The 24,454-nt window shown below is 44.9% G+C and overlaps 1 protein-coding gene across 3 annotated transcripts in view; it reads left to right on the top strand.

The window, feature by feature from the left end:
- The window catches only part of PTN (pleiotrophin), an 86,571-nt gene extending 71,514 nt beyond the window's left edge, over positions 1–15,057 (top strand). For 2 of the 3 annotated variants that reach the window (XM_077935078.1, XM_077935077.1), the window contains 2 exons: positions 12,619–12,693; positions 14,416–15,057. In XM_077935078.1, coding sequence (XP_077791204.1) covers positions 12,619–12,693; positions 14,416–14,468 — 128 coding nt within the window. In that variant the 3' untranslated portion in view covers positions 14,469–15,057. The remainder of the gene's footprint in view (positions 1–12,618; positions 12,694–14,415) is intronic. The other variant, XM_077935079.1, reaches the window with a different exon arrangement.
- The last annotated feature ends 9,397 nt before the right edge of the window (positions 15,058–24,454 follow it).

The following is a 24,454-nucleotide window of genomic DNA, read 5'->3' on the forward strand; positions in this document are numbered from 1 at the left end:
GTGGTCAACCAGATGTCTGTAGGAAGCCCACAAGCGGGACATGAGTACATTACAATTTCCAGCAGCTGGCTTTAAGAGGCATGCTATCTCTGATAGAAAAGATATGGCATAGATATTGGGGCTAGTAGCCATTGATAGCTATATCCTCAATTAATCTGCCTAATCCTCCTTTAAGGCCATCCAAGTTGGTGTCCGTCATTACATCCCATGGGAGCGAAAGCCATAGTTGGACTATGTGCTGTGTGAAGGTCATTGATTCCTGTTCAGTGTTGACATGTGAGCCACACAAAAATGTAGGAACATAGGAAGGTGTCTTCTACCATCAATCCATCTAACTCAGTATCGTTTACACTGATTACACCAACTAACTCTCTGGGGTTTCTGACCAGTGACATCCCCAGCCATACCTGGCGATGCTGGAGAGGGAATCTGGGATCTTCTGCATGCAAAACATTTGCTCTAGATAGAGAGAATAAGAAGACCTCTGAAGACGGTTTGGGAAATTCGCTCACCGGGGGAAGATGGTTTGAGAATTTTACACTGATCTTTGCTCAACTGCACTGGCTGCCAATTAGTTTCCAGGCCCAATTCAAAGTGCTAGTTTTGATCTATAAAGACTGAAATGGCTCAGGACCACAATATCTTAAGCACAACCTCTTTCCATAAGAACCCACCTGGACCCTGCAACCATCACCATGTGCCTCCTCCATGAGTGGTCCAGAGGGTGTAAACACAAGAACGAGCCTTTCTTTCAGTGGCTCCCTATCTGTGGAACGCTCTCCCCAGGTAGGCTGACCTGGTGCCTTCATTGTTTATTTTTAGCTGCCAGGCAAAAGTGTTTCTGTTTAACCAGACCTTTGGCTTTGACTGATTAACATCCTGTGTCCTTTTAAAGTGTTTGTGGGAGAGGGGTCATTGGTTTGTTTTTGTTCTTCTTTTTATCATGTATTTTGTGTTCTCATTTTGTATTTTTGTGTTGTGAACTGCCCTGTGATCTTTGGGAGAAGGGTGTTATACCAATCCAATAAATACAATTAAAAGTTAGATAAATGAAACATGGTTTCCTTGCAATTAACATTGGTAGCTCAATTTATAGTCTGCATGCCAATAGATTTAGAGCAGCACCGCAGGGGTGCAGAATTCGATATTATTGCCAATACTGCAAACAGTAGAATGGCAATTACAGGTATATTATGCAACACAAGGTGGTTTTATACAGATGTGGTGGCAGTAAAGTTTTGTTTTGCTTTTGTTTTGTTTTTAAAGTTGAAATATAGTAATTAAGAGAATGTGTTGAATGCTTCTATACCATATAATCTTCTGGTCTGTTTGCTGTAAGAGAATGTGTTGCAGAAAGTCAGCAAGTGGTAGTTTCAGATCTATTAGTGTCTCACATACATTGGAAAATAGTTACGATGCTGCAAAGCAAGAAAGGTATCACTATTGTTTAATAAGTAAGTACCACCTAAAATGCAAGTTTTAAAAAATTCCCTTGGATACAAAGTGTTAATGGGGCTCTGCTCATGAGGTTTTTTAAAACCACCCATATAGGAGAGTCCTTCTAGATATTCCACTGACAAAAGCTATAAACTCACGGTGGGGACAGTGATGGGCTGCAGCCTTTCCATTCAACACTTTCATTGATGTCTGAAAGGGGTGTCCATGCAAGCACCTCCTTCCAGATGTACAGTTGTGTACAGAGAGTGGAAGGTGAGTCCAGCATCTCCACCCCCATCATTCAGCCTGGACACTGGGGTCCAGCGCTGAGGGCCTTCTGGCGGCTCCCTCCTTGCTAGAAGAGAAGTTACAGGGAACCAGGCAGAGGGCCTTCTTTGTAGTGGCGCCTGCCCTGTGGAACACCCTCCCATCAGATGTCAAGGAGATAAACAACTATCTGACTTTTAGAAGACATCATTCTGGGGAACCTGCAATGCAGGAATCTCAGCTGAAGCATCAATTCTTAATTCATTAATTGCATTTATGGCTCATCTTTCTTCCTTGGAACTCAAGGCAGAGTCCCCTGGTGGTCTCCCATCTAGGCAGTGACCAGACCTTGACCAACAATGATGTGCTTTATTGTGGGTCTTCAAGCTGTATCCTGGGAGTTCTTTTCTGGTAACTGCTGCTTCCCTGAGATCCCCTCCTGTGGCTGCTGCTTGGTTCCTGATAGAGTCCATCTGGACTGATGTGACTTGAAAGGTTTTTCCATGGAAGGGAATCAGCTGAATGGGCAACTCATCAGATGTTGCCATGTCTCTGGTCCTAATTCCACCCCTAGGTGTCCCTCTTTTTTGCAGCTTGTATCGACTGGGTGTTGCTACTGCTGTGGCCTGCAGTGCTGCCTTCTGCCAGCAGGTGCTGCTGTTTCCTGACAAGTGTCTTTCCACCAGGGTTCCAAAGATGAAGCAGCCCACATTGAAACAAAGATGCTTGTTTTTAAAAAATAGAACCCACAAACGTCAGCTCCCAAAGACAGGTAAACAGTCACAGGGAGAGAACCACTCATCTTGATCATTTGCAGAGATTTGTTAACACGAGTTTGGAGGCTGAGAGTACCTGAAAGTGCCTCTTGTGAAGGGTGACCCTATGAGTATCTTGGCTGAATTACCAAATCTATGAGAGAGCTTCTCTAGTGGGCTGAAAAGGAGGCAGATCTTTTTTCTTTCTTTCTTTGAACTCTCCCAGGGAATCTCAGTAGAATGGGTCTTCTCAGCCACCCACAGCCACTCAGTTCAGCCCTGTAAAATGAGAGGAGCCAAGTTGCTCTGTATTAAGTTTGCTCAGCTCAAACTCAGCCCAAGATTATCCAGATTTGCATAAAGCGTATATAACTTATATGCAGAAAATGTGCTAACATATGTATTGCTGCACATTCATTAATCATTGCTATAGGCAACGACTGTGACCAGGTTCTCGGGGTACTTGCGAAATCTGTTGTTCAGAAGCTAACTGTTAATGGGCAGCTTCAGGTTCCTTGCTGTTCTTCCTTCCTTATACAAGGTGAGTCCTTTAAAAGTGGCCCCATGGATATGGAGTACACATGTTCCAAGGGGCCTCTTTTAAAAGACTCACCCTGTATTTACACTGAACACTGGACAACCCTTTTTTAAAAGGGGGGGGCACATTCAAAACAGAGGACTGACAGACCGTCAAATGGAGGATTGACCTTTGTAAAATAAGGCACTTGGCCATTTCGCTATATAGGACTGCACTGTAAGAAGGACAGTTTCCAGTTTGTATTTTAGGAGAACTATGCACATTACATCAGAGATGGCCAGTGCTCTTTTCCTATACAATAATAATAATAATAATTTATTATTTGTACCCAACCCATCTGACTGGGTTTCCCCAGCCACTCTGGGCGGCTTCCAACAAAGGCCAAAAATGCACTAAGATGTCACACATTAAAAACTTCCCTGAACACAGCTGCCTTCAGATGTCTTCTGAATGTCAGGTAGTTGTTTATCGCTTTGACATCTGATGGGAGGGCGTTCCACCACTACCGAGAAGGCTCTCTGCCTGGTTCCCTGTAGCTTTGCTTCTCGCAATGAGGCAACTGCCAGAAGGCCCTCAGCGCTGGACCTCAGCGTCCGGGCAGAACAATGGGGGTGGAGACGCTCCTTCAGGTATACTGGGCCAAGGCCGTTTAGGGCTTTAAAGGTCAACACCGACACTTTGAACTGTGATCGGAAACATACTTCTAGAAAAAGAGGTGCCGGAACTCACCATGAACGTCTTCCTTGTTATCTTAGAATGGCAATGGCACCCACCTGAGAGGTGCCAGAACTGAGTTCCAGAACTGAGTTCCAGCTGAAAAAAAGCCCTGGAGATGGCTAACCCATGTGCCACAGGCCATATCCCCCTGCCAACATTTTAAAGTGGCTCCTCAAACCCCCTCAGATTTGTCTTTCTTAAATCCAGTTTTCTGCTTGCTTCTTGTCCACACATTCCTTGCTAGCTATTTCAGGCATTTTTAGGTGTCAAAGACACATTTGGTCCCCACATCTCTTATTACCTTTAGTAGGGGCCTTTTTTTGCCTCAGGGAACTGTCACTGCAAGAAGTTCTAAGACTTTGGGAAATGGGAAATGAGGTTTTCCTCCTGTTTCTTAAGACCTTCTTGAAATGGGGGGGGGGCATCATAAGAAGGCTTCAGGAAACAGGAATAGAGGGTAGCTGCTTTTAAAGATGAAAGAGCAGCAAACTGGTATTTAAGTTGTGAGTCTTGGTGTATAGTAGTGTATACTAGTTGCCATTGCAACTGCAATATTTTTATTCCCAAGAAGAGGTACTTGTAAGGTTATCTGCCTCACATACCAAAACAACTTGACTGGCCTTGGTTTCTTTATAGCTTGATTTGGGGAGGGAGCACCATTTACTGTTTCTATTCAGACAGCAAAATGTCTTAGAGCTTCCTTGGATACAGTTCAATATTCTATGCTTCAGACATCCAAAGGTGAAAATATAAAAGCCAGCCTCATCTTAACAATGAGGAGTTTGGCTGATTTTTTTTTTAGTTGGTTTATCTGATCCTTGAGGTGAAAGAGTTCCATCCCTTCAATATCCCTGTAAAAGCACCCAAATTATGATTTTGATAACTGAAAGAAGAATTCAGGTCTAACACTTAATTGCAATGACTGCTACCCGCTTAAAACGGGGGGCGCCCTTTGCGTGGACACGCGCAGCCCCTGGATTTGGAGCGGCTCCATCAGCATAGGCTTGGCTTTGCCTTCCCTCAGGTGGGATACCTGGAGGTCTCCGCCTACCTCAGTCAGTTGTCCAATCCCACCTGGGGGAAGCGTTGCCAAGGAGACCAGGCCCGGTAGGGGGAGGGACTACCTGCCCACAAAATAGAGGGAGGATCTTACCTGGGAATCCTCACTTGGCTCCAGAGCTTCTCCCACCCTACCCACCCTCAGTTAATGTCTTCTTTTGCAGGTTAACTTTTCTTCACAGTTTTGCAGGTTAACTTTTCTTCACAGGTATGCGGGCGCTGCTACGTTAAGGTCGCTGTTAAAGGGCCGGAAAGGAATTTCCCTGCATTGGCAGGTTTTGCCTTTCCCGTAGCAAAACGTCACAACTTTGGCGGTATCAGGCCTTGGGCAGAATCCTTTAGTCCATCTTCCTCTTTGTGGCGGCGATACCAGGGTTCCACGTTAAAGGGGTTTCTGAAGGGAGGCTTTGACCGTACGCTGAAAGGTCGTCATTGCTCTCCCCTGCGGCAGCGGCATAACGGGGGCGGCTATCTCTGCTTGAACATATGTTCTCCAGAGCCGGCCCATCCCCCCCCCCACACACACACTGGAAAACCCTGATGCTCCCTAGGTCCCCGGCTGGGGACTGGGGAGGGAGAACGCCCAATGCCTGAGCCAAGGTCTACCCACATAGCACGTTGTCTTGAGTCGTTATTCCACATGACAGGGGGGACCGCTCGGGATCTGGGGACTCCGCCTGTCCACGCAAAAAAACCCCACCCAAGCAATCAGTTTAAAACTCATCCATCAGTCCTATTAGAAAAATACAACCATAATAGGAAATGAGGCCCTGCATTTCCCTTCATGTGGTATTATTGTGTTTCTAGATGCATCTTCATGATTTATTATTATGTCCCTCTGTCTTTAATGTTGTTCATTAGGTGGACTCACAGGAATTTAGTATATATTAGCATTACAGAAATCAAAAGAATAAGCTGCTGCTCACAGTAATTAGACAGAAAAGTGAGGGATTTTCTCAGTTTCAAAAGGTTTTTTTTTTTTTTAAAAAAGTATTATTATTATTTATTCAATTTGTATCTTATCTCAAAGGAGCCCAGGGTGGCAAACTCAATGTCATTACAATCAGTTTAAAACATTCTAAAAAAATATATGAAAAAGGCAATTGTGTGAAAATCTGAGTATGGAAGAAGCAGCACAAGAACAGGCCTTTTCAGTGGTGGCCCTCCATTTGTGGAATGCATTCCCTAGGGTGGCTCACCTGGTGCCGTCATTACCTTTAGGCGCCTGGCAAAAACTTTCCTTTATAACCAGGCCTTTGGCCTAACTATCTGTGATCTTTAAAAGTGACTGGGATGTTTTTAATGCATCCTCTCCCCTCATGTATTTATGATCGAGGGTTGTAAGTCACTTTGGGTTGCCTTGTGCAATATAAAGCAACTCACAAATGTAATAAATGATAATAGCAAATAATTTATTATTTCTGATTTACACAATATGTCAAATGAGGTGGATGGTGGTGGTAGGATTCTGGAGTTTACCACTTCTGACCGTAGGAGGACTGGGGACATATTCCGAATGCTCTCCCCATCTAAAAATTTCATTACATGTTGTAAAGGATTTCTTCAGAGAGAAGGGACATCTGCTTGACAAGTGCTCTTCAACCTTGGGTCCCCAAGTCATGGTGGACCACAGCTCCAAACATCCCCAGCGAGGGATGACAGCAATTGTGGTCTAACAACATATGGGGACCCACAGTTGAAAAGTATTGTCTAAGCTAGTTGAATATATGCAGGGAGCTTTTTTTTGTGGGGAGAACATTCAACAGTATCAAACACGCATACACATTTGACACCCTGAAGTGGTTCAGTTCAGGAAGAGTTTAGGACACTTTTTGTGCTGCTTGCGTGAACTAGCAATGCATATATATTTTTCTTTGCATCTTCCTTCAGTGGCATATTTTGGCATTCAGCAGTGCCCATCACCAGCAAGAGTGCCTGGAGCTATTATGCTTATTGTGATAAAAAGATCCAGCATAAGCAAATGTTTATTCTCATTACTATTCTAAATGGGTAAATCATTACCTTCCTTCCTTTCTGGCTTCTACACCCCCTTCCTTTTCTTTCTTTCTTTCTTTCTTTCTTTCTTTCTTTCTTTCTTTCTTTCTTTCTTTCTTTCTTTCTTGTATTTAATTTCGCCCTTCCTTCTTGTCTCCTTCACTCCATCCTTTGTCCTCTGTAAGCACCTCACAGGAATTTTCAAGAGGCAATTCTCACACCTGTGGAATAATAAAAGCATAGCTGCACCACCAGTTTAAAACACAGATCCTATCAGTAGGTTAATGCAGCTGGCATGACAAAACAACAACAACACAATCATACTGCCCTTTTATAAAAGGAAGCAAGCAAGCCTTCTTGGAGACTTTAGCAAATCACTATCAATTTCTTTTCAATTTCTTTCCAGCCTTTTTTTAACTTTTGGAAGACAGTTGCTATGCTTCCAAACTGTTGTGGTCCTCATTCATCTTTCTGTTATGTCAACATATATTCATTTACTTATAAGTTCTATATACCAGACCCTCCAAGTGTCCCGATTTTCCAGGGACATCCCTGATTTAGAGAAACCGTCCTGGTTTCTGATTTGATATTGGAATGTCCCGCTTTTTCTTAGGATGTCCCTATTTTAATTGGAAAAATGTTGGAGGGTATGGAGTTTAAGACTAGTGTTGAAGCTCTGATGGTGACCCCAGAGGCACTGCAATCAGATTTTCAAGGTGCAGAAGGATATTCAGAAAGAACGAGAAGGTGAAAGAAGCTTGAAATTGTTAGGAAACTTTGGGAAAGAGGACATGTTCAATCTGCAGAGAATATCTAACGGGTTGTCTTCATCTGGAAGAACTGTCTATATTCAGTTCTGGCAGTTATGATTTGTTGTTATATTTATATAGAAATGAAAAGGAGACGGGAATGCAGAAAGAGCTTGAATTCTAGGACAGAACTTTATGTGACAAGAAATGGCGGGTTGCTGCTGAAAATGGCAGCCATGTACTGTTTTCTCTCTCCCCTTCTATGAGGCGGGTGACAACTTACGCCATGTCTTGGTATCGTTTTTGCTGAGTATTTTATTTCCCACCACCAATAGTGTGAAGCACATCAGACCACAAAGTAACAAGGAACGAGCTCTGCCTCCAAGCTATTGCTGCCTTAAGCTCCTTTGAGAGGATGAGCGGGTTGTAAATGTAATAAAAGAATTTAGGAGGAGAAAGAGAAGAAGGTTTAACTGTGCTTCAACAACAGCAAAAGCGTGGTACTTTTCATTGCCTCACAGGCAACGTTTTCGACAGCCTCGCTTCTTGCAAAACCTATGGAACGGAACAACACACAAAGACGTGGGGAAATGCAGAGCAGTGCACAACACAGAAAAGAGCTGTAGAAAGAGGGGCTTTGTGGGGACCGTGAAGATGTGTAGTTTGGATCTAGTGTAGATCTTGATCTTTCTGTAAAGGATACCTGTTTGGTGTATTCTGCTTGTATTCTGCTCATGGCCCAGACTTTAAGATTTCCAGCATTATTCTTGTAGGCTGTGAATTGAAGAGATGTGGGTCAAGTAGACATCCGACAGGGGAGGCTTTTCCCATTTCATTTGTCAGCGGGCTGCACATGCAAAGTTTCTGCCTGCCATACATCTGCTAAAGGCATAGCAGCCATATCAGAGAAAAGTTGGCAGCCTGCCCATCACCATGAAACGGGGCAGTTTTCCTTGCCCAGCCGATCTCATTGTGAAGGAATATTTTGAGATTCTTCATCATTCTTGTAAAACCAGAGAGCCCGAGATCCCTTGAGCAAAGCCACAGGAGTTAAGTGACTGCTTCGTGTTTATAGTGCCAACTGAAGCACTTAGAGTTTATAAATGTTGGTGATACGAAGAGACCTGTCATATGCCAGGATCCAGGGGTCAATCAATTACAGCTGGCAAACATTCAACATCCCAACACTAGGCTCAGTTCACAAACCTGTTAAGCAAGAAATCTTGGGAATGAATTCCCCAATCCTAACCAAACATAGGAATAAGCCCTGTGGATTTTGTTGGGTCTAGGCGTGATGGATTAGCATCACTTCTTAGTAATTTGATAGCAATGCTCAGCAGTGCCGAATAGCTGCAGGCGGCCTTTTCTAAGCCATCACCTTTACTTTATGTATATAAACCTTTACTACAAAAGCAGCAGGGGGAAGGCAATTATGTTGAAGAGATAGTGCCCAAGGACTAGAAGAAACCCACAATTTAAAGCCACAAATGGAAAACAAGAGTCGAAGCACTACCTTTATTTTTCGCAATTTATTTTTCTCCGTAAGAGGAGGGGCTGGCTCAGTTTTAACAACTGTGAGTTGTTATGGCATCCTAAAAAGCCACGGAAGCCATACAAATGATGCTGAATCATGGCTCCAACCAGCCGAAGCAAACATACGTTTGGAGAAATCAGCGCACTTGTAGAGGAATTTAAATTCCCGCACAATAAGCCCTGTAAACTTGATTCATTGGACTGTTCTGATTTTGTTATCTTCCATTAAGGAGTCAATATGAAGGACTCCACATTCAGAATAGCTGCTTATACTGTGACACAAACTGCATGCAATAATCCTGAATTTTGACATCAACTGTTGTGAGGAGCCGGAGTCAGGAGTAGGTTAGCAATAAAACACCTGGTGCCAGTGAAGTTAACTCTTTATTCAAAGAAACCAAAACAGTGCAGGCCTAATGATCACAGCAACTCTTCCCACTAGGTCTTGCCCCAATGAGGGAGGTATGAGGAGGACTGATGGTCCTGCCTTCCCACTGGTTCCTTCCCCAGAAACCTAACATTCCTTCATCTTGTCTTTCTTTTCTCTTCCCTCTTCATTTCTCTCTGTGTTACAGCAGGAGGGGGAGACTCCCTGGCTTCTTCGCCAGCCTGTCTCATCTCTGCCTCTTGGTCTCCCTCTGCCTCTGCCTCTGAGTCTGGACTGCTCTCTGCCCCAGTCTCTTCCTGCTCACTAAACCCTGTTGCCTCTTCTGCTCCCGACACCTTCCTCCTCCTCCCAGTCTGCTCCTTCTTCTCCCTCTGACCACTTATCATTGTCCCACCACCAATCCCCTGGCTCTGAGCCTTCTTCCCCTGGGGGTTCCTTTGGGTGTTTCCCAGTTGGTGCCTCCCACCACTCTCTGCATCCAGCCAGTCCATGGCAACTGTGTAGCCTAGACTGGAACAGCATTCTTCCAAAACTGAAATGGATGCTAATTAGATTGGTGTGTGGCTGATCAAGAGAAAATCATGGGATGGTGGATTGTGTCCTAAACCAGAGATAGATGGCTTCCATCTTGCATAAGTTTTTAAAGTTTAACTAGAACCCCTAGTTATGGTGTAAAATTGAGCAAAAAAAATCATGCAGTTGTCTAATTTGACCACAAGTTTTCTAATTTGGTCCTGGGAGAGAGGAACTTCCTGGGAAGCAGTAGGTGGGCGGAGAGTTAGAAGCTCAGTTTGCCCAGTGTTAGAACTAGTCCTAATTTCAGATCACTCAGTGTAGTCCTGCCACTGCCCGTGATATGATTTTCCAAATTATGTAATTTATTTATTTAACAAGGTTTATATACTGCTTAATAACTAAGTTGTTTACACAAAAGTAGGTATAAATGCATTAAAAATAGCAATAAAAATAGTACTTAAAAATAGCAGGCCCTATAAAATCAAAATGAGATAATATCAACAGATTATTTAAAAACAACCACCATGAATGTTTCTAAATATGAAATTCCAACTCTGCAATGCTACAATTCTATGATCCTATAACATGTTTGGATTGGCTTGCCTCAATAAATCTCTCGGTAGCTTGGCCTCCATCATCTGCCATCTCTGTCTTTGCCTCTCTTCTGGAAGAAAGAAAAATCTATACCCTTAGCAGACAGGGGGGAAATACAGCCAGCATGTGGGGCAGAGAAAGGAGACTGGGGGTGGGAAGCAGGGTCAAATAAGTTTTTCAGGGACGTAAACCCAGTTTCCACAGTAAATAAGGAAGGAAAGCTGGGAGGTGTCTTGGTGTCTCTGTGTTTATAGATGTATGTGTAAAAACCTTTCTCTTGCTTTCCACTGAGCCGTGACCTGGTTTCTCCAGGAGCTGCCTGCTATTTTCAGTTTGTTCTAAGCTAGACCCTGAGACAATACCTCGCATGCCAAGTAGAGCTGGCACTTGTGATCAGAACGCCTCTGCCTCAACCAGAGACTATTCCTCATCACTCCTCCCTTGCTTCCGAGCCCCTGAATATTCTTTTTGAATTTTTATTTTAAGAAACATGCTCCTGTGTATTAGGTGTCTATAAAGTGGCATTGAATATATGCATTGGGAGTAGACTGCTCTGGTGCTCCAGGTATGCTGTGGACTACATATCCCATCAGCCTCAGTCAGCATGCCCAATGGTAAAGGATGATGGGAGTAATAGTCCACAACATCCGTGGTCCATCACCGTGGCTACCTCTGGAGTAGATGATTGCTTTCTTGCAGGGGAGGCTCATCCCGTTACACCGCCTGAGGTGAAATGGGAAAGTGCCACCCTACTCTGCTGCCACCTCCTGCAGAAGCCTCCCTTACCTGGATTCTGTGGTGGTGGCAGGTTCCAGTGAGGTCTCATGAGATTTCAGCAAGATATCCTGAGATCTCACCAGAAATTGGCACCGTTGCCAGCACACGTCTGTGGAGGGAGCAGTGGGGGATGGCATGCCCTCCAACATTCCTCAGCTGAAAATAGGGGCATCCTGTCCTACATCAGTATCACTGCTTTAAAGGGTTGGGCACCCCTTTTGCCCCTCATTAGCCATGAGAAAGGAATGTGCAATTGTAGCTGTGATTCTAAGGGGGGGGATTAAGGTGGACTGGGTGCCTAATGATATCCTGAACATTAAAAGCATCCAGTATGACAAAGGTACTTTTGGATCAATAAGTGACCATTGGTATTGTTAAATGGTTGATGATGACTGAACAACCGAAAATGTTCAGATCAATGTTGGGTCAAGATGAACAAACAAGCCACAGGATGAAGAAGATGAATATGAGGTGGAAATGAGGAATACTCGGAAGCTTCAGACCAAATTGATGAAAAGTTGGGAGGACTGGATCATGGAATCACTAAATTGAAGGAAGCAGATTGTGATGTGGAAATGGAAACAACCTCCGTACAAGGATTTGGAGGAGGAGGAGGAGGAGGAGGAGGAGGAGGAGGAGGAGGAGGAGGAGGAGGAGGAGATAAAATCACAGAGGCTGCTTTGGAGAACCATCTGGATTCTGATGAAGTTGAGAGAGAAAAAGGCTTTGGGACTGGAGTCCTGGCTTTTCTTTACCTCTAGCAGAGAGAAAGTACTCTGCATACGATTGGAGCACAGCAAATCTTCTCTCCCTATGAGAGAGTTGTGGAGGCTGAAGATCCCCACCTTACAATAGCTGCCTAAATAATCTCCTTCTCTGGGTCTTTCCCAAGCAATCTGAGACTGCACTGACACACCTGTCTCTGCTCCTCACTCTTCATACCTCTTCTGGTCCTGGGAGACCAGGTGGGAGGGGAGCTGGCCACAGCAGGAGAGGGAGACACCCTGGCTTCTTCACCAGCCTGACTCATCTCCATCTCTTGGCCTCCGTCCTCTCCTGCTGCAACTTCTGATTCTGGACTTCTCTCTGCCAGACACTCCCTTCTCAACAAACCCTGTTACCTCTTCAGCTTCTGACAGCTCCTCTCAGACTTCTGCCTCTGACCATTTATCGTTGTCTCGCCACCACTCCCCAGGCTCTGAACCTTCTTCCCTTGATGGTTCCCCAGCTGGTGTCTCCCACCATTCCTCTGTGTCCAGTCAGTCCATGACATCAGGTCTCATTATTGTTTAGGAACGTTTACTTTCATGACGTGTATGCGGAAGATTGCCTCCTGGAGCTTCGCCCTCTGTATAAGGTTGCTCAGAAGTAAGTCCCACTTGATCCCAGGTCAGTGTTTGTGTGCAGTAGGACTCTTCGCATATATACTTCGCATATTTACTCAATTTCATTGAGCTCGGCGAGAGCAACTGCTTCACCTCCCCTAAGAAACCTAGCCCTGCACAACCCTGTCCTATGAATAACTTACTCTTGCTTTCCATCTTAAACACGTCTACTTGGAAGTAAGCTCTGCCTCGTTCAATGGAATTAACTGGCATGGAGAAACAGAGTGAAGTCAACAAAGGCTGGCTGCCTTGCCTGGTGAAGGGATTGAAGGAGGCAGCGAGAAACACAGGCATAACTGGGCAACCGCCATTCCTTCCCTGGCTGAGAGGAACCCTCCAGGGAGGAAGCTCAGTGGGTAGAGCTCTCCGCTTAATTCCACCATGTGCCTGGCAATGAAAGTGAAAAGCAGGAAGGAGGTGTGAGGGCTCCGACAGGGTCCTACAGTCCACCCATCTTCTTCCCAAAGCCTAGTAAGCACTAACTAGGCTTCAGGAAGAAGCCTTCCTTCCTCTTTCCCAATGCCTCTACCCCACCCCCCAATGGCTGGCTCTCTGTGACTAAGAGAGAAGCCATGATGGCACTTGGAGGGTATGGGCCACCTTATGGGTTCCTGCTTTCTAAGAAGACATGCTCAGAACAGCAACTTGTGTAGAAACCTAGGCAGCAGGATCTTCTATCCAAATCTTCCTCCATTTCATGACCTCATCTGCAAGCCACAAAAGTAGGGACAATTTTTTCTCTAGTGATTTGGGGGTAGGATAAAACCCATCAGGCTGGCAGCTGCCATTTTTTATTTCCCCCTTTTTCATTTGTGATCATTGCCCCTGCAGCCTAATATCTACAGTGGTACCTCGGGTTAAGAACTTAATTCATTCTGGAGGTCCATTCTTAACCTGAAGCACCACTTTAGCTAATGGGGCCTCCTGCCACCGCTGCGCCACCCCCACACAATTTCTGTTCTCATCCTGAAGCAAAGTTCTTAACCCAAGGTACTATTTCTGGGGTTTTTTAAAAAAATGTTCAGGTACAGCTTTTAGATATTACAAAGTTTGATCCAGGGCTGCTCTAAGTGAGTGTAATTATTACATTTTCATAGTCTAAAATCAACTCTGTTTTGGTTGTCAGAGTGAAACATACCACTAGAAAAAAAAGGTGTGCTTTAGTAACTGGCAGGGCTGTGCACCGGCTCTGGATGACTCCTGAATCCTGCAACTCCTCAGGCTAATTTGAGTCAACTGGGGTTTTGCTGGAGCTGGTTGAGGCAGCCCTAGATTTCCCCAGGGTTGGAGCAGGTGCAAGGAGAGTCTGCCTTGGTGCTTTTCTTTCTCCTGCCTCCTCCCGACCCAAATTGAAGACTCTGCAAGGCTTTCAGTTCAATTCAAGTAGAATCAGGGCCACTCTAGATGTTTGGGAAGAAACCTTTCTTCTTTCTTTGACTTTGGCTGTGTTTCTGATCATTTCTGGCACCAGGATTTGGGAGGCACTCGCAGATGGGCCCCGAACCTGGAGGAAACAAGGCGTGCAAAGTGAGCATTCTCTTAGGCTGCATCTGATCTTCTGGGATGCTTTTGTGAGCAATGGGACCACTGTTAGGGCAGTGATTCCTTAACTAATCCTGGGGCCCTAGCAATTGTCCAGCTATGGCACCTTGTGGAGTTGTTTCTGATGCTCTTGTAACACTGCAATTTTTTCTTGTGTCAACAGAGCCCAAGAAAAAGAAAAAAGAAGGCAAGAAACAGGAGAAGACACTGGAATAGTGAAGATGTGCTGGGCTACGCGGGAAAGGGACTTCCTCGAATGTAATCGGTTAACAAGTTTCATTGACAGCTAGGCGTTTTATCCAGAAGTTATTTATAGCTTAATTGTACAATAGGAAGAAATAAACGTACCAATTCGCACTCTTTATTCTTCTTCTTTTTTATTTTTTACTTTAGTGTTTTAAGTGTATAACCTTAACCGCATTTGTAGAAGTCTGCCATAAAAAGGCAGTAATGTCATTTAGTACCTGATTTACTATTGTATATTGGAAAGCATAGATTCATCCCAAATCCCCACCCTCACCCCTTTCCTCCTTTGGAGTCCAATCTTCTTAAGGCCTGACTCTGCATGCTAAGGGCAGGACTTATGACCCACATGGAAATCCCACAGGACGTGTTCTATCGAGGTTCCATGATGTCAGAATGGTCTGTCCGTATGCTGCACAGACTGGCCGTCTTATGATGTGTAAAACAGACTTTTTACGTTTTATAACAGCAAGAGTGGGTCTCTGTCCCCAGATTGTACCTGCCCTGAAATAACTAACTTGGTTGTAATTTACACCTTTTAATAAAACAACTTAAGGCTCTAGTCCATAATGATTTCTTAATGTGTTTCATGTTTTCCCTCCCATGAATGAACAGGGGATAAGTATGAAAATATGTTTGCATGGCAGGCTTCACTTTCTGCCAACACGAACTGAATGCTAAAAGAGCTAATAAGGTCATCCCCACCTGAAAATAGTCTGTTTATACCCCACCCATCCGGCTGGGTTGACAGTGGGTCATTGCTGATGTTGTTCATCTTTGTCCTTAAGCAATATCTGCACCCAAATCCCTATGCCAGTCTTCCTTGACTTGCAGCCCTCCAGATGTTTTGGACTACAAGTCCCATCATCCCCAGGCAGCATGGTGAATGGTCAAGGCTGATGGGAGATGTAGTTAGCAGCATCTGGAAAACACCTGGTTGGGGAAGGCTTCTCTATGCAAAGCAAGCTCTAGGACTTAAAAGTCATAGACACACTGCCTTTTGGCCAAAAGTCCATCAAGTCTAGTTCACTGTCTCCATTAGTGGTCAGCTAGCTACTCCCCGGGAGCTCACAAACAGGGCATGATGGGGGGCAATTGTCCCTTGTGTGACACGGCATGGCTTCCCTCTTATTGGAAGTAAATCTTGCCACAGCTTCTCTGTGCTATATTGACTTACGTAAACCTGTCAGTTTCCTTCTATTGAAATATTGATGATGGCTGGCATTTCAGAACAAAACAACAGAGTTCCACATAAGCAGACCTACCTTGCATGAAATAAAGTTCAGTGGATCTTTTCCCCCTGTTCTTTGAGAGTGTTTCTGGACGACACTTTCAAAGGAGGTGTCTCTCTTGTCAGATATTGAGTGTTCTGAAGGTGAAGGGAGTACCTTTGTCCTTGAAAGTTACCCCAAAGATACCCTCAAAGGTTCTGAAGAATGCACAAATATTCACAATCCTTATAGCTCGGTATATATTTCTTTGAAGCCTTTTTAACCTTACCTTTCAGCCACAAAGGGTTCTCATAGCAGCTAAGGAAGATCAGTGATAAGACAGCTCTTTACCTCGGGTTTACAAACTAAGAGGCACATGACACAAAAGGAAAAGGGATTGAGAGGGAAGAAGAAGAAAAAGAAGAAAATTCAGGCACCAGTTCTTACTTATGCTAGTTATTGGAACAGCCAGCTGCTATGGAGAACTGTTCAAGGAGAGGAAGAGACAAAAGTTGCTGTTCTCTCAGCAGAGCTGATTCCGTGGCCCAGCCTCCCTTCTCTCCCTCATCTTGCTCCATGGTCAAGCAATTGCCATCTGGAACCATATGATAGCAGTACTCAGTCCATGTTGCTAGTCGCCAGGACCTGGTAAGTAATGGCACATTGTCTCTGGTAAAGGTAAAGGGACCCCTGACCATTAGGTCCAGTCGTGGCCGACTCTGGGGTTGCAGCGTTCATCTTGCTTTATTGGCCGAGGGAGCCGGCGTACAGCTTCCGGGTCATGTGGCCAGCATGACTAAGCCGCTTCTCGCAATCCAGAGCAGTGCACGGAAACGCCGTTTACCTTCCCGCTGGAGTGGTACCTATTTATCTACTTGCACTTTGACGTGCTTTCGAACTGCTAGGTGGGCAGGAGCAAGGACCAAGCAATGGGAGCTCACCCCATTGCAGGGATTCAAACTGCTGACCTTCTGATCGGCAAGTCCTAGGCTCTGTGGTTTAACCCACAGCGCCACCCGCATTCTCACAGTGCCACCCACTTCCCTATATTGTCTCTGAATATAGAGCTATTGTGGAGAGTTGTTCTGATGGATATGGCATCTGTGTCATTATTATTTTTCTCACAGAGTGCTAGTAGCCACCCCAAAATGTTGTGAACACCACAAGCATGAGTTTTCCTCCTGCACCCACAGTCTGGTTACAGAAGGCTTTCTTCACTTTCCATAAACATAAGCCAAGGCAGGCCCAGAAGATTTTGCCGCCTGAGGCAAAATGGAAAGTGCCATCTCCTGGTGCCAGTGCTGCCTCCTCTGTAGCTTCCAGCCGCATCCTCATCCCTCGCAGCAATAGCTTGCTTAGTAGTGGCCCTGAGTTTTAAAATGTGCATTTAAAAATGGGTGTTGGTTATTATTTTTCCAGCCTGCCTCACATTCCGTACTTACAAGTATCATTCCAAGGCAAATTTCCTCGACCTGCTACCTTGGTCGATGTTGCTGGATTGCAACTCCCATCACCATTGAACTATGTCTCTTCTGGCTGGGGCTGATGGGAGTTGTAGTCCATTGGGTGGGGGGAGCATCAGGCGGAGGAGACTTCTTCCCGATACTCATGCCATCAAATATCTTGCCGTTTCCTCCTGCGACGACCCAAAACAAATCGATGCCAATGCATAATTTCAACAGCTTTTTGTGTTTGTTGACGCTCTGTGAGTGCCCCTATGCTACTGGGCTTGCGCTCATGCTTAGACGGCGGAGAGATCTTTTAAGTGGCTGTCAAGGTGTGTTTCTGTTTACAAAAGCAACTCCCAGGGACATTTTGACATTACACAGGGCAAGCAAGCTGAGACTTTCACCACATCAATAAGTCATTGTCCCAAAGGATATTTGTGCCTCGCATTGTTCTGTCTATAAGAAACAAATCCTCTAACTTTAGCTTCATTGACACAAGCCTGTTATAAGCACTGAGAACCACCCAACACACACACACACACCCCGGAGAGCATATGGTGCTGTACACAACTTCCGAGGAAAGATGATTTAACAGAATCTAGAGAAAGCTTTGCAAGGTAATTGGTTTGAGAACAACACATGTCTCTGGTGAGTCCCCCATAATATGGAAGATCTCATTGCATTGCAATGCAATCTCTGTGGCAACCTTTTTTTTTCTTTTTTCAGGGAAAGGGCAGTGGTGGAGGAAAGCAGCTTCTATTTATATAAAGATGTTTGGTTTCCGGGCTGACCCAAGTCATTCTGATGGCCCAAAGAGCTGTAATGTGTGATCTAAGGGTCAAATGAAATGTGATACTCAGTGACACTTTTTTTAAAAAAAAATGCAAATAGCATCTGCCTGGGGTGGGGACAATCACTGAGATTGCAGCAGGTGTTGCGGGGGTGGGGAGACCTCCCATCCTGTGGTCCTAATGAAAACCAATTCTCCAAAACTGCTCTTCGTATTAGGAGGAAACCTTCCATTCGTGCTAGTGGCAGCTTCCCTCCCAATGCAAATAGCAACTTTGGATGAGTGATTTCATACCCAGGACAGAAAAGGGTTAACCCTACCACCACCAATACCACCACCTCTCTGCTGTAATCCCAGCAATTACTGTCTCTTCTCCAGGAAGAACTATTTGCATTTAAAACCAAAATGAAATGGTTATATTAAATCAAAATATTGATTTACTTAGCATGGCTACTCTGGCCCTAAAGGGTGTGACCCAAAATCCCTTTGCAGTGTTTCCAGGTGACACCTTTTGGGACCAAACTAGTTATGCTAGTAAATTCATTTCTTGATTTAATGTAACCAGGACTGTTTTTTATCAGCCAGAACTCTTCAGAACTCAGTTCTGGCACCTGTCAGGTGGGCACCATTGCCATTATAAGAGAACAAGAGAGGTGTTTATGGTGAGTTCCAGCACATCATTTTGTAGAAGAATTGCACTGAATGTAACCATTTTGCTTTCCCAGAATCCCTTGCAGTGTTTCCAGGAAGGCTCCACCCTAGATCTCAAGGTAGAACACACAGTTGTCTTTCTCCACATTTTATCTTCACAACAGCCCTGTGAGGTAGGTTGGGCTGAGAGTGAGCAACTGGCCCAGGGTCACCCAGTGAACTTTGTGGCTGAGTGGGGATTTGAACACTCTAAGCATTATACCACTCATTGGCTCTCAAACTCCAACAGCCCTTGCTTAACTCACTTGTCATAAGAGATATATAAAAGGATGTCACATAGAGGAGGGAGAAAGGTTGTTTTCTGCTGCTCCAGAGAAGCGGACACGGAGCAATGGATCCAAACTACAAGAAAGAAGATTCCACCTAAACATTAGGAAGAACTTCCTGACAGTAAGAGCTGTTCGACAGTGGAATTTGCTGCCAAGGAGTGTGGTGGAGTCTCCTTCTTTGGAGGTCTTTAAGCAGAGGCTTGACAACCATATGTCAGGAGTGCTCTGATGGTGTTTCCTGCTTGGCAGGGGGTTGGACTCGATGGCCCTTGTGGTCTCTTCCAACTCTATGATTCTATGATTCTATGATTCTATGATTCTATATTTCTGAACTGTAGGAGAGCAAATTTCTTGATTGTCTCTGCAGAGACCACAGAGTCTGAAACATCTTCCATCTGTGCATATATCAATAGACCAGTGTTTCCCAACCTTGTGCCTCCAGCTGTTTTTGAACTACAACTCCCATCATCCCTGACTAGCAAGACCAGTGGCAAGGGATGATGGGAATTGTAGTCCAAAAACAGCTGGAGGCACAAGGTTGGGAAACACTGCAATAGACATACATAATCCTACTAATAAAGGAACACGCAGAATGGTCTGTTTGCAGAGATGGAGAGAGCGAGAAGAAAGAGCCCTGTCCCAAAGGCAGCTGCTGGCAGATGTGCAACTAGTAGATCCTATGCATGCATTCATTCAGAAGCAATTCTGCCATAGGTCCAAACTAGATTTGACATCAAATGTGTCTTTGCACTTGCATTTGCATTTGCATTTAGTATGCACATTTTAAATACATACGTAAGCAAGCAACCACTGTGTGTGTGTGTGCTGGTAGACCTAATGGTCAGCGGTACCTTTACCTTTACAGTGCTTAGCAGTGGGTGGGCAGAATAGGTTTAACCATTTCCTCCCTGCTGAAATCCTGACAAAACAAATCTCTCCTCTGAAGATGATATTTGCCTTGGGACAGACTCTCCCGCTGGCACCTATGGGAGCTTTCCTCTCAAGACAAACAGCAGATTTGGAACAGCAGTTTTCTGTGAGGCTCTCAGCAGGGCTGGAAACAGTTGAACTTCACCTCCTCACCTGCTGATTTCCTTCTAATGATCAGTTGCACCCACCAGTGACTGTCATGTGCATTTTTTTAAAAAAGGCTTGGATTTCAATTCATTCGGACTTACTTTCCTGTAAATGTAATACTGAGATACTGAGGAAGTCAAAACTTGGAGGAGGAGGAGGAGGAGGAGGAGGAGGAGGAGGAGGAGGAGGAAGAGGAGGAGGAGAATAGCAGCCAAGTTGCCCCCAGAGGGGACGTGATGGTGAAGGAACAGCCGTGCTGTCAACAGGACTTCTTTTTCTTCACTATCTCCTCCCTTCTGGGAGCAAATGGCAAGCAGAGCAAACCTGTCTGCCCTGAAAATCCCTGCCTTTTGCAGCAGCTGCTAGTAGAAGACAGTCTTTGCCACCTTCTCCAGCATTTCAGAAGAGATGGAAGCAGATTCAGTTCTGTATGTTTCGCCATTCAGAAGCTAATGAGTGAACCTTACCTTCTGCACAGTCGAAGGTGTTTTAATCTTTACAAAGACTGTCACAGACATTTGCTTCTATAATTTAAACAATTATAATATCAACCAGAGTATATTGATCGAAAAAGCTGCTCATGTTGTCTGGCTGGAATTTCTTATTTTATTTTTAAGGCATGGCGCCATAGCTTTGACTCCTTCTGTGCCCCATGGGCGAGCTAACCTGCTTCTCAGACTGAATGCTTGCAGGGTCCCAGCAAGAGACCTGGTTTTCCAGTTTGCCTCTCTCCACTTGCTATCAGTGCTATGTGTCTTGCTGCTAGTCCTGACGCCTGGCAGCCTTTAAGGGCAGAGTGAGGCAGGGGACACACACAAGCTTCTTATGATAAGGGATGCTTTGTCCACGGGCAGTTTAGTGGGTGGCCTGGTTGGGTGCCATTGCTGCTCTCTGCTTGCTTATCAGCTCTGCTTCTAATATAAGCAAGCCTTCTGGCCTCTCAACAGGAGAATAAAAGGCTCTGGAATAGTGGCTGAGACAGAAAACAGTCCACAAACACAGATTGAGATTGTTGAAGGGCAAAGAAAGCAAGGGGAGACGACTGGAAGAAAATTCTGCATCACCAGGCATCAAACAAGGAGGTTGCCAGTTATGCATCACCCCAAAGAGGTCCTAGGTTTGCCAATGTGGTGTAGTGGTTAAGAGCGGTGGACTCGTAATCTGGTGAACCGGGTTTACTTCCCCGCTCCTCCACATGCAGCTGCTGGCTAGTCACACTTCTCTGAAGTCTCTCAGCCCCACTCATCTCACAGAGTGTTTGTTGTGGGGGAGGAAGGGAAAAGGAGAATGTTAGCCGCTTTGAGACTCCTTAGGGTAGTGATAAAGTGGGATATCAAATCCAGTCTCCTCCTCCTCCGTTCTCCTCCTCCTCCTCCTCCTTCTTCTGCATTTGCATCAAATTTGCAGCTTCTTCTTTATATGATGCAAATTTTGAAATATTTACTGTATGTTACACTGGTGCTTCCTAAAGTTGGTGGTACCACAACATTGAAGGGTGGAATTTCCTGGGATGACTAAGAAGCAAGGAACACCGAACGTGTAAATGATTACCAGATTTGAAAAGCTGGTAGCACTGGATCAAGTTCATTAATTTTGTTGCATTTTAACTGTATTTTGAATAAATGTGCAATTGTTACTGGTTTTTAATTTTACCAGGTTATTATCTCTTTACTGGGTCATGCAAACCACTACTCTGAATGATGCTTTTTATAGCATAGGGGGCACTGGAGACTGGTTTATGGAACCATACCTTATCTCATCAACGGTACACCAGTCCTAAAAGGTAAGTCAATATTGTTATTTTCATTTTTCAGGTGACCAAATGTGTGTGCAAATAAAGCTAAGATAGCACTGGGGTTTTCCTCTCCAAATTGTGCTTTGCATTCACCTGTGCCTCCTGCTTCCTTAATATTGGTGAAGCAGCAAAAGGATATCACTAAAGAAAATAAGCCTTAGCACACATTTGTTCAGGAAATACAATTTATTTCCAATGTGTGAATGTCACCTTCCTGCTGCAGCGCACACTGTTTTGACAATTCTGGCCTTTACAAATTGCTAGTTGTGGTGAGAAGGAAAACTGTAGATCATTCTTAAGTCAGACAATTCTTAAAAAAAATCTTATACAAAACAGCAATGCTGCCAACATCATCATTAAAATAAAACTAAAGTAGGAAAAATGTCCTCCCAGTTTGCCAAGCCCATTTGCAGCCTGCAAACTGGGGTAACATTTTGGCTTTTTTTTGGGGGGGGGAGTGAAATTAGCATTAAAGGGGTTAAATGTTACTTCCCACTTCCTGATGGAAACAGCCACTATTGCCTTTGCTGCCGGAGACACTTCCGTGCCTCTTCAATCAATCAATCAATCAATCAATCAAATCTTTATTACAGTCATAGACCAGCATAAGTAGGGTTGAGTACAATCATTTAAAATCTATAAAACGTTTTGGAAAGCTAAAAAGTATTGAAACAGAAGGTATATCTAAAGAACTATAAAAATCTAAAGGAAACTAAAAGAATCTAACAGAAGGGTTAAGAGCATTAACGGATGTGGAAGAGCATAAAAAATAGTGTATAAAAGACTATAACTATCAGTTTAGAGAGCACTCTGATGTGAGTGTTCATTGAATCTAGTTTGTGGCACACACCACTGTGCAGAATCTGGCAACATTGTATGTTGTAACAGGGTTGATATCTGAAAGCAGCAGGGAGGTATAGAATTGACCTGTGCGCCCTGGGTACTTATGGAGTAGTGGGGAGATGAGACTAATACAAATGTCTCTATAGACACTGGAGAAGCACATGCTCTATCACTTCTATTTGCCCAGAGTCACAGGGGCATTGTGTCTCCAAGTTCATGTTCAGACCCAGAGACCTCCCCCCTAAATAAATTCACACTTGACTCAAATTTTAGTTTTGGTTTTGGCAGAATTTAGGCCACAATTTTATTGATTACAGTAGGTGAATGGTTGCATAGGCTCTGGTTCGACTAGCTCCCTGCACCCTTGCAGGCAGCGCTGACGCAGGGCACCAGCATAGGTCAGCCAAGGGTGAACACCTGGGTAGGCAAACAGACTATGTTCACCACCCAGATGCATCCCCTGGATTCAGGCATGGGCAAACCCCCTCTCACGGGTTGACCAAACCAGTTGAGTCCCTGGATTCCTTTAACGGAATACCCTTCACATAGGGATTGCAAGACCACTCTCCCATTCCTATCACCTGAACCAGTGCCTATCCGCAACCTTACAAGTTGTGACGATCTGCTATGCAGCAGGTGAAACCCAAATGGCAACAGCCAATCAGCCAAGTGGGGAAATTCCTGCCATGCCCCTGTCCCAGTGACAGACGACACACGACGGCATAGCAAGCTCAATCGCACAATGCCCTAAAATTAGGGAGAGGTGGGCAGGTGTTCCGAATGCACGAGGTGAAAGAGGAAGCTCTGGGTCACGTGCATGGGTATATATAGGTCCCTCGATCCGTTTAGACTGTGCCCCATTGACCAGATTGAACCCAACATCAAGGGACCTACCAATCGGGTGTTGTGGCAAACCAATCCAACCCACCCACAACACGGGAGGTCAGTCTCTATGTCTCACCGCAACATGTGCCCTCTTTTAGGGAAGACAAGATTAAACAATCTCCCTTTTCTCTCCTAACTCTGCTCCTCCTTGTGCCTTCAGTTCTGCAGTGGCATCATCCCATACTTGGGGAGGTGGGGAGCCTGGGAAATTGAATATTCCCATGGCACCTCAATCCTTAATATGAAGTCAATGTTATGTTTCTCAGGGTTCCTGCCACTTCCAGGACAGCATTCTAGGCATTAGTAAGGAAGGAAGCCTTGCACAGAGGCCTCTTAGCAAGTTGTCTCTATACCCCACCCCCCCAGCAAAGCTCCTGCCTTGCTACCAGGAAATATTTCTGGGGAATGAGATGGTGAAGCTGGGTTGAGGAGCTCACAGGAGGTCCACCCAGGGTATGGCATGGTGTGGAAAATGGCGTTCACATCCTGCATTGTTCCCACTAGCATCTTCATTAGGAGTCTGGCAGTGTCTGAATTCAAAATTCGATCAAACTATTTTCCACTGTGGGGAGGGGGCGGGTAATAGAGTTTGCAGAGCCCAGGCAACTTCATTAGTGCAAAGTAAGGCTGCTGCAGAGAGCTAGCGGAGAATCTAGGCTCCGCCTTGGAAAATGAACTCAGCAGGGCTTCAGGAAAAGGAACTCTGTGTTCTTTAGACCCCTTCATGCAGTTCTTTGGCCTGAATTTCTACAGCATGGGAATTACTTTTCACCAGCGTAAGACGGAGGGTGGGGTGGCTATTCTTTCTCCTTTTTTGCTGGTTTGCCTCATGAACCACAACCCATAAAATCCTGGACGGTCTTTGCTGCCAAGTAAAGATGAGCTTATAAATGAACAGGGAGGGGGGCAGATTGATGGGGGAAAGGCTGG

Source organism: Podarcis muralis, chromosome 10 (genome assembly GCF_964188315.1).
Source record: "Podarcis muralis chromosome 10, rPodMur119.hap1.1, whole genome shotgun sequence".
Taxonomy (NCBI): Eukaryota; Metazoa; Chordata; class Lepidosauria; order Squamata; family Lacertidae; genus Podarcis; species Podarcis muralis.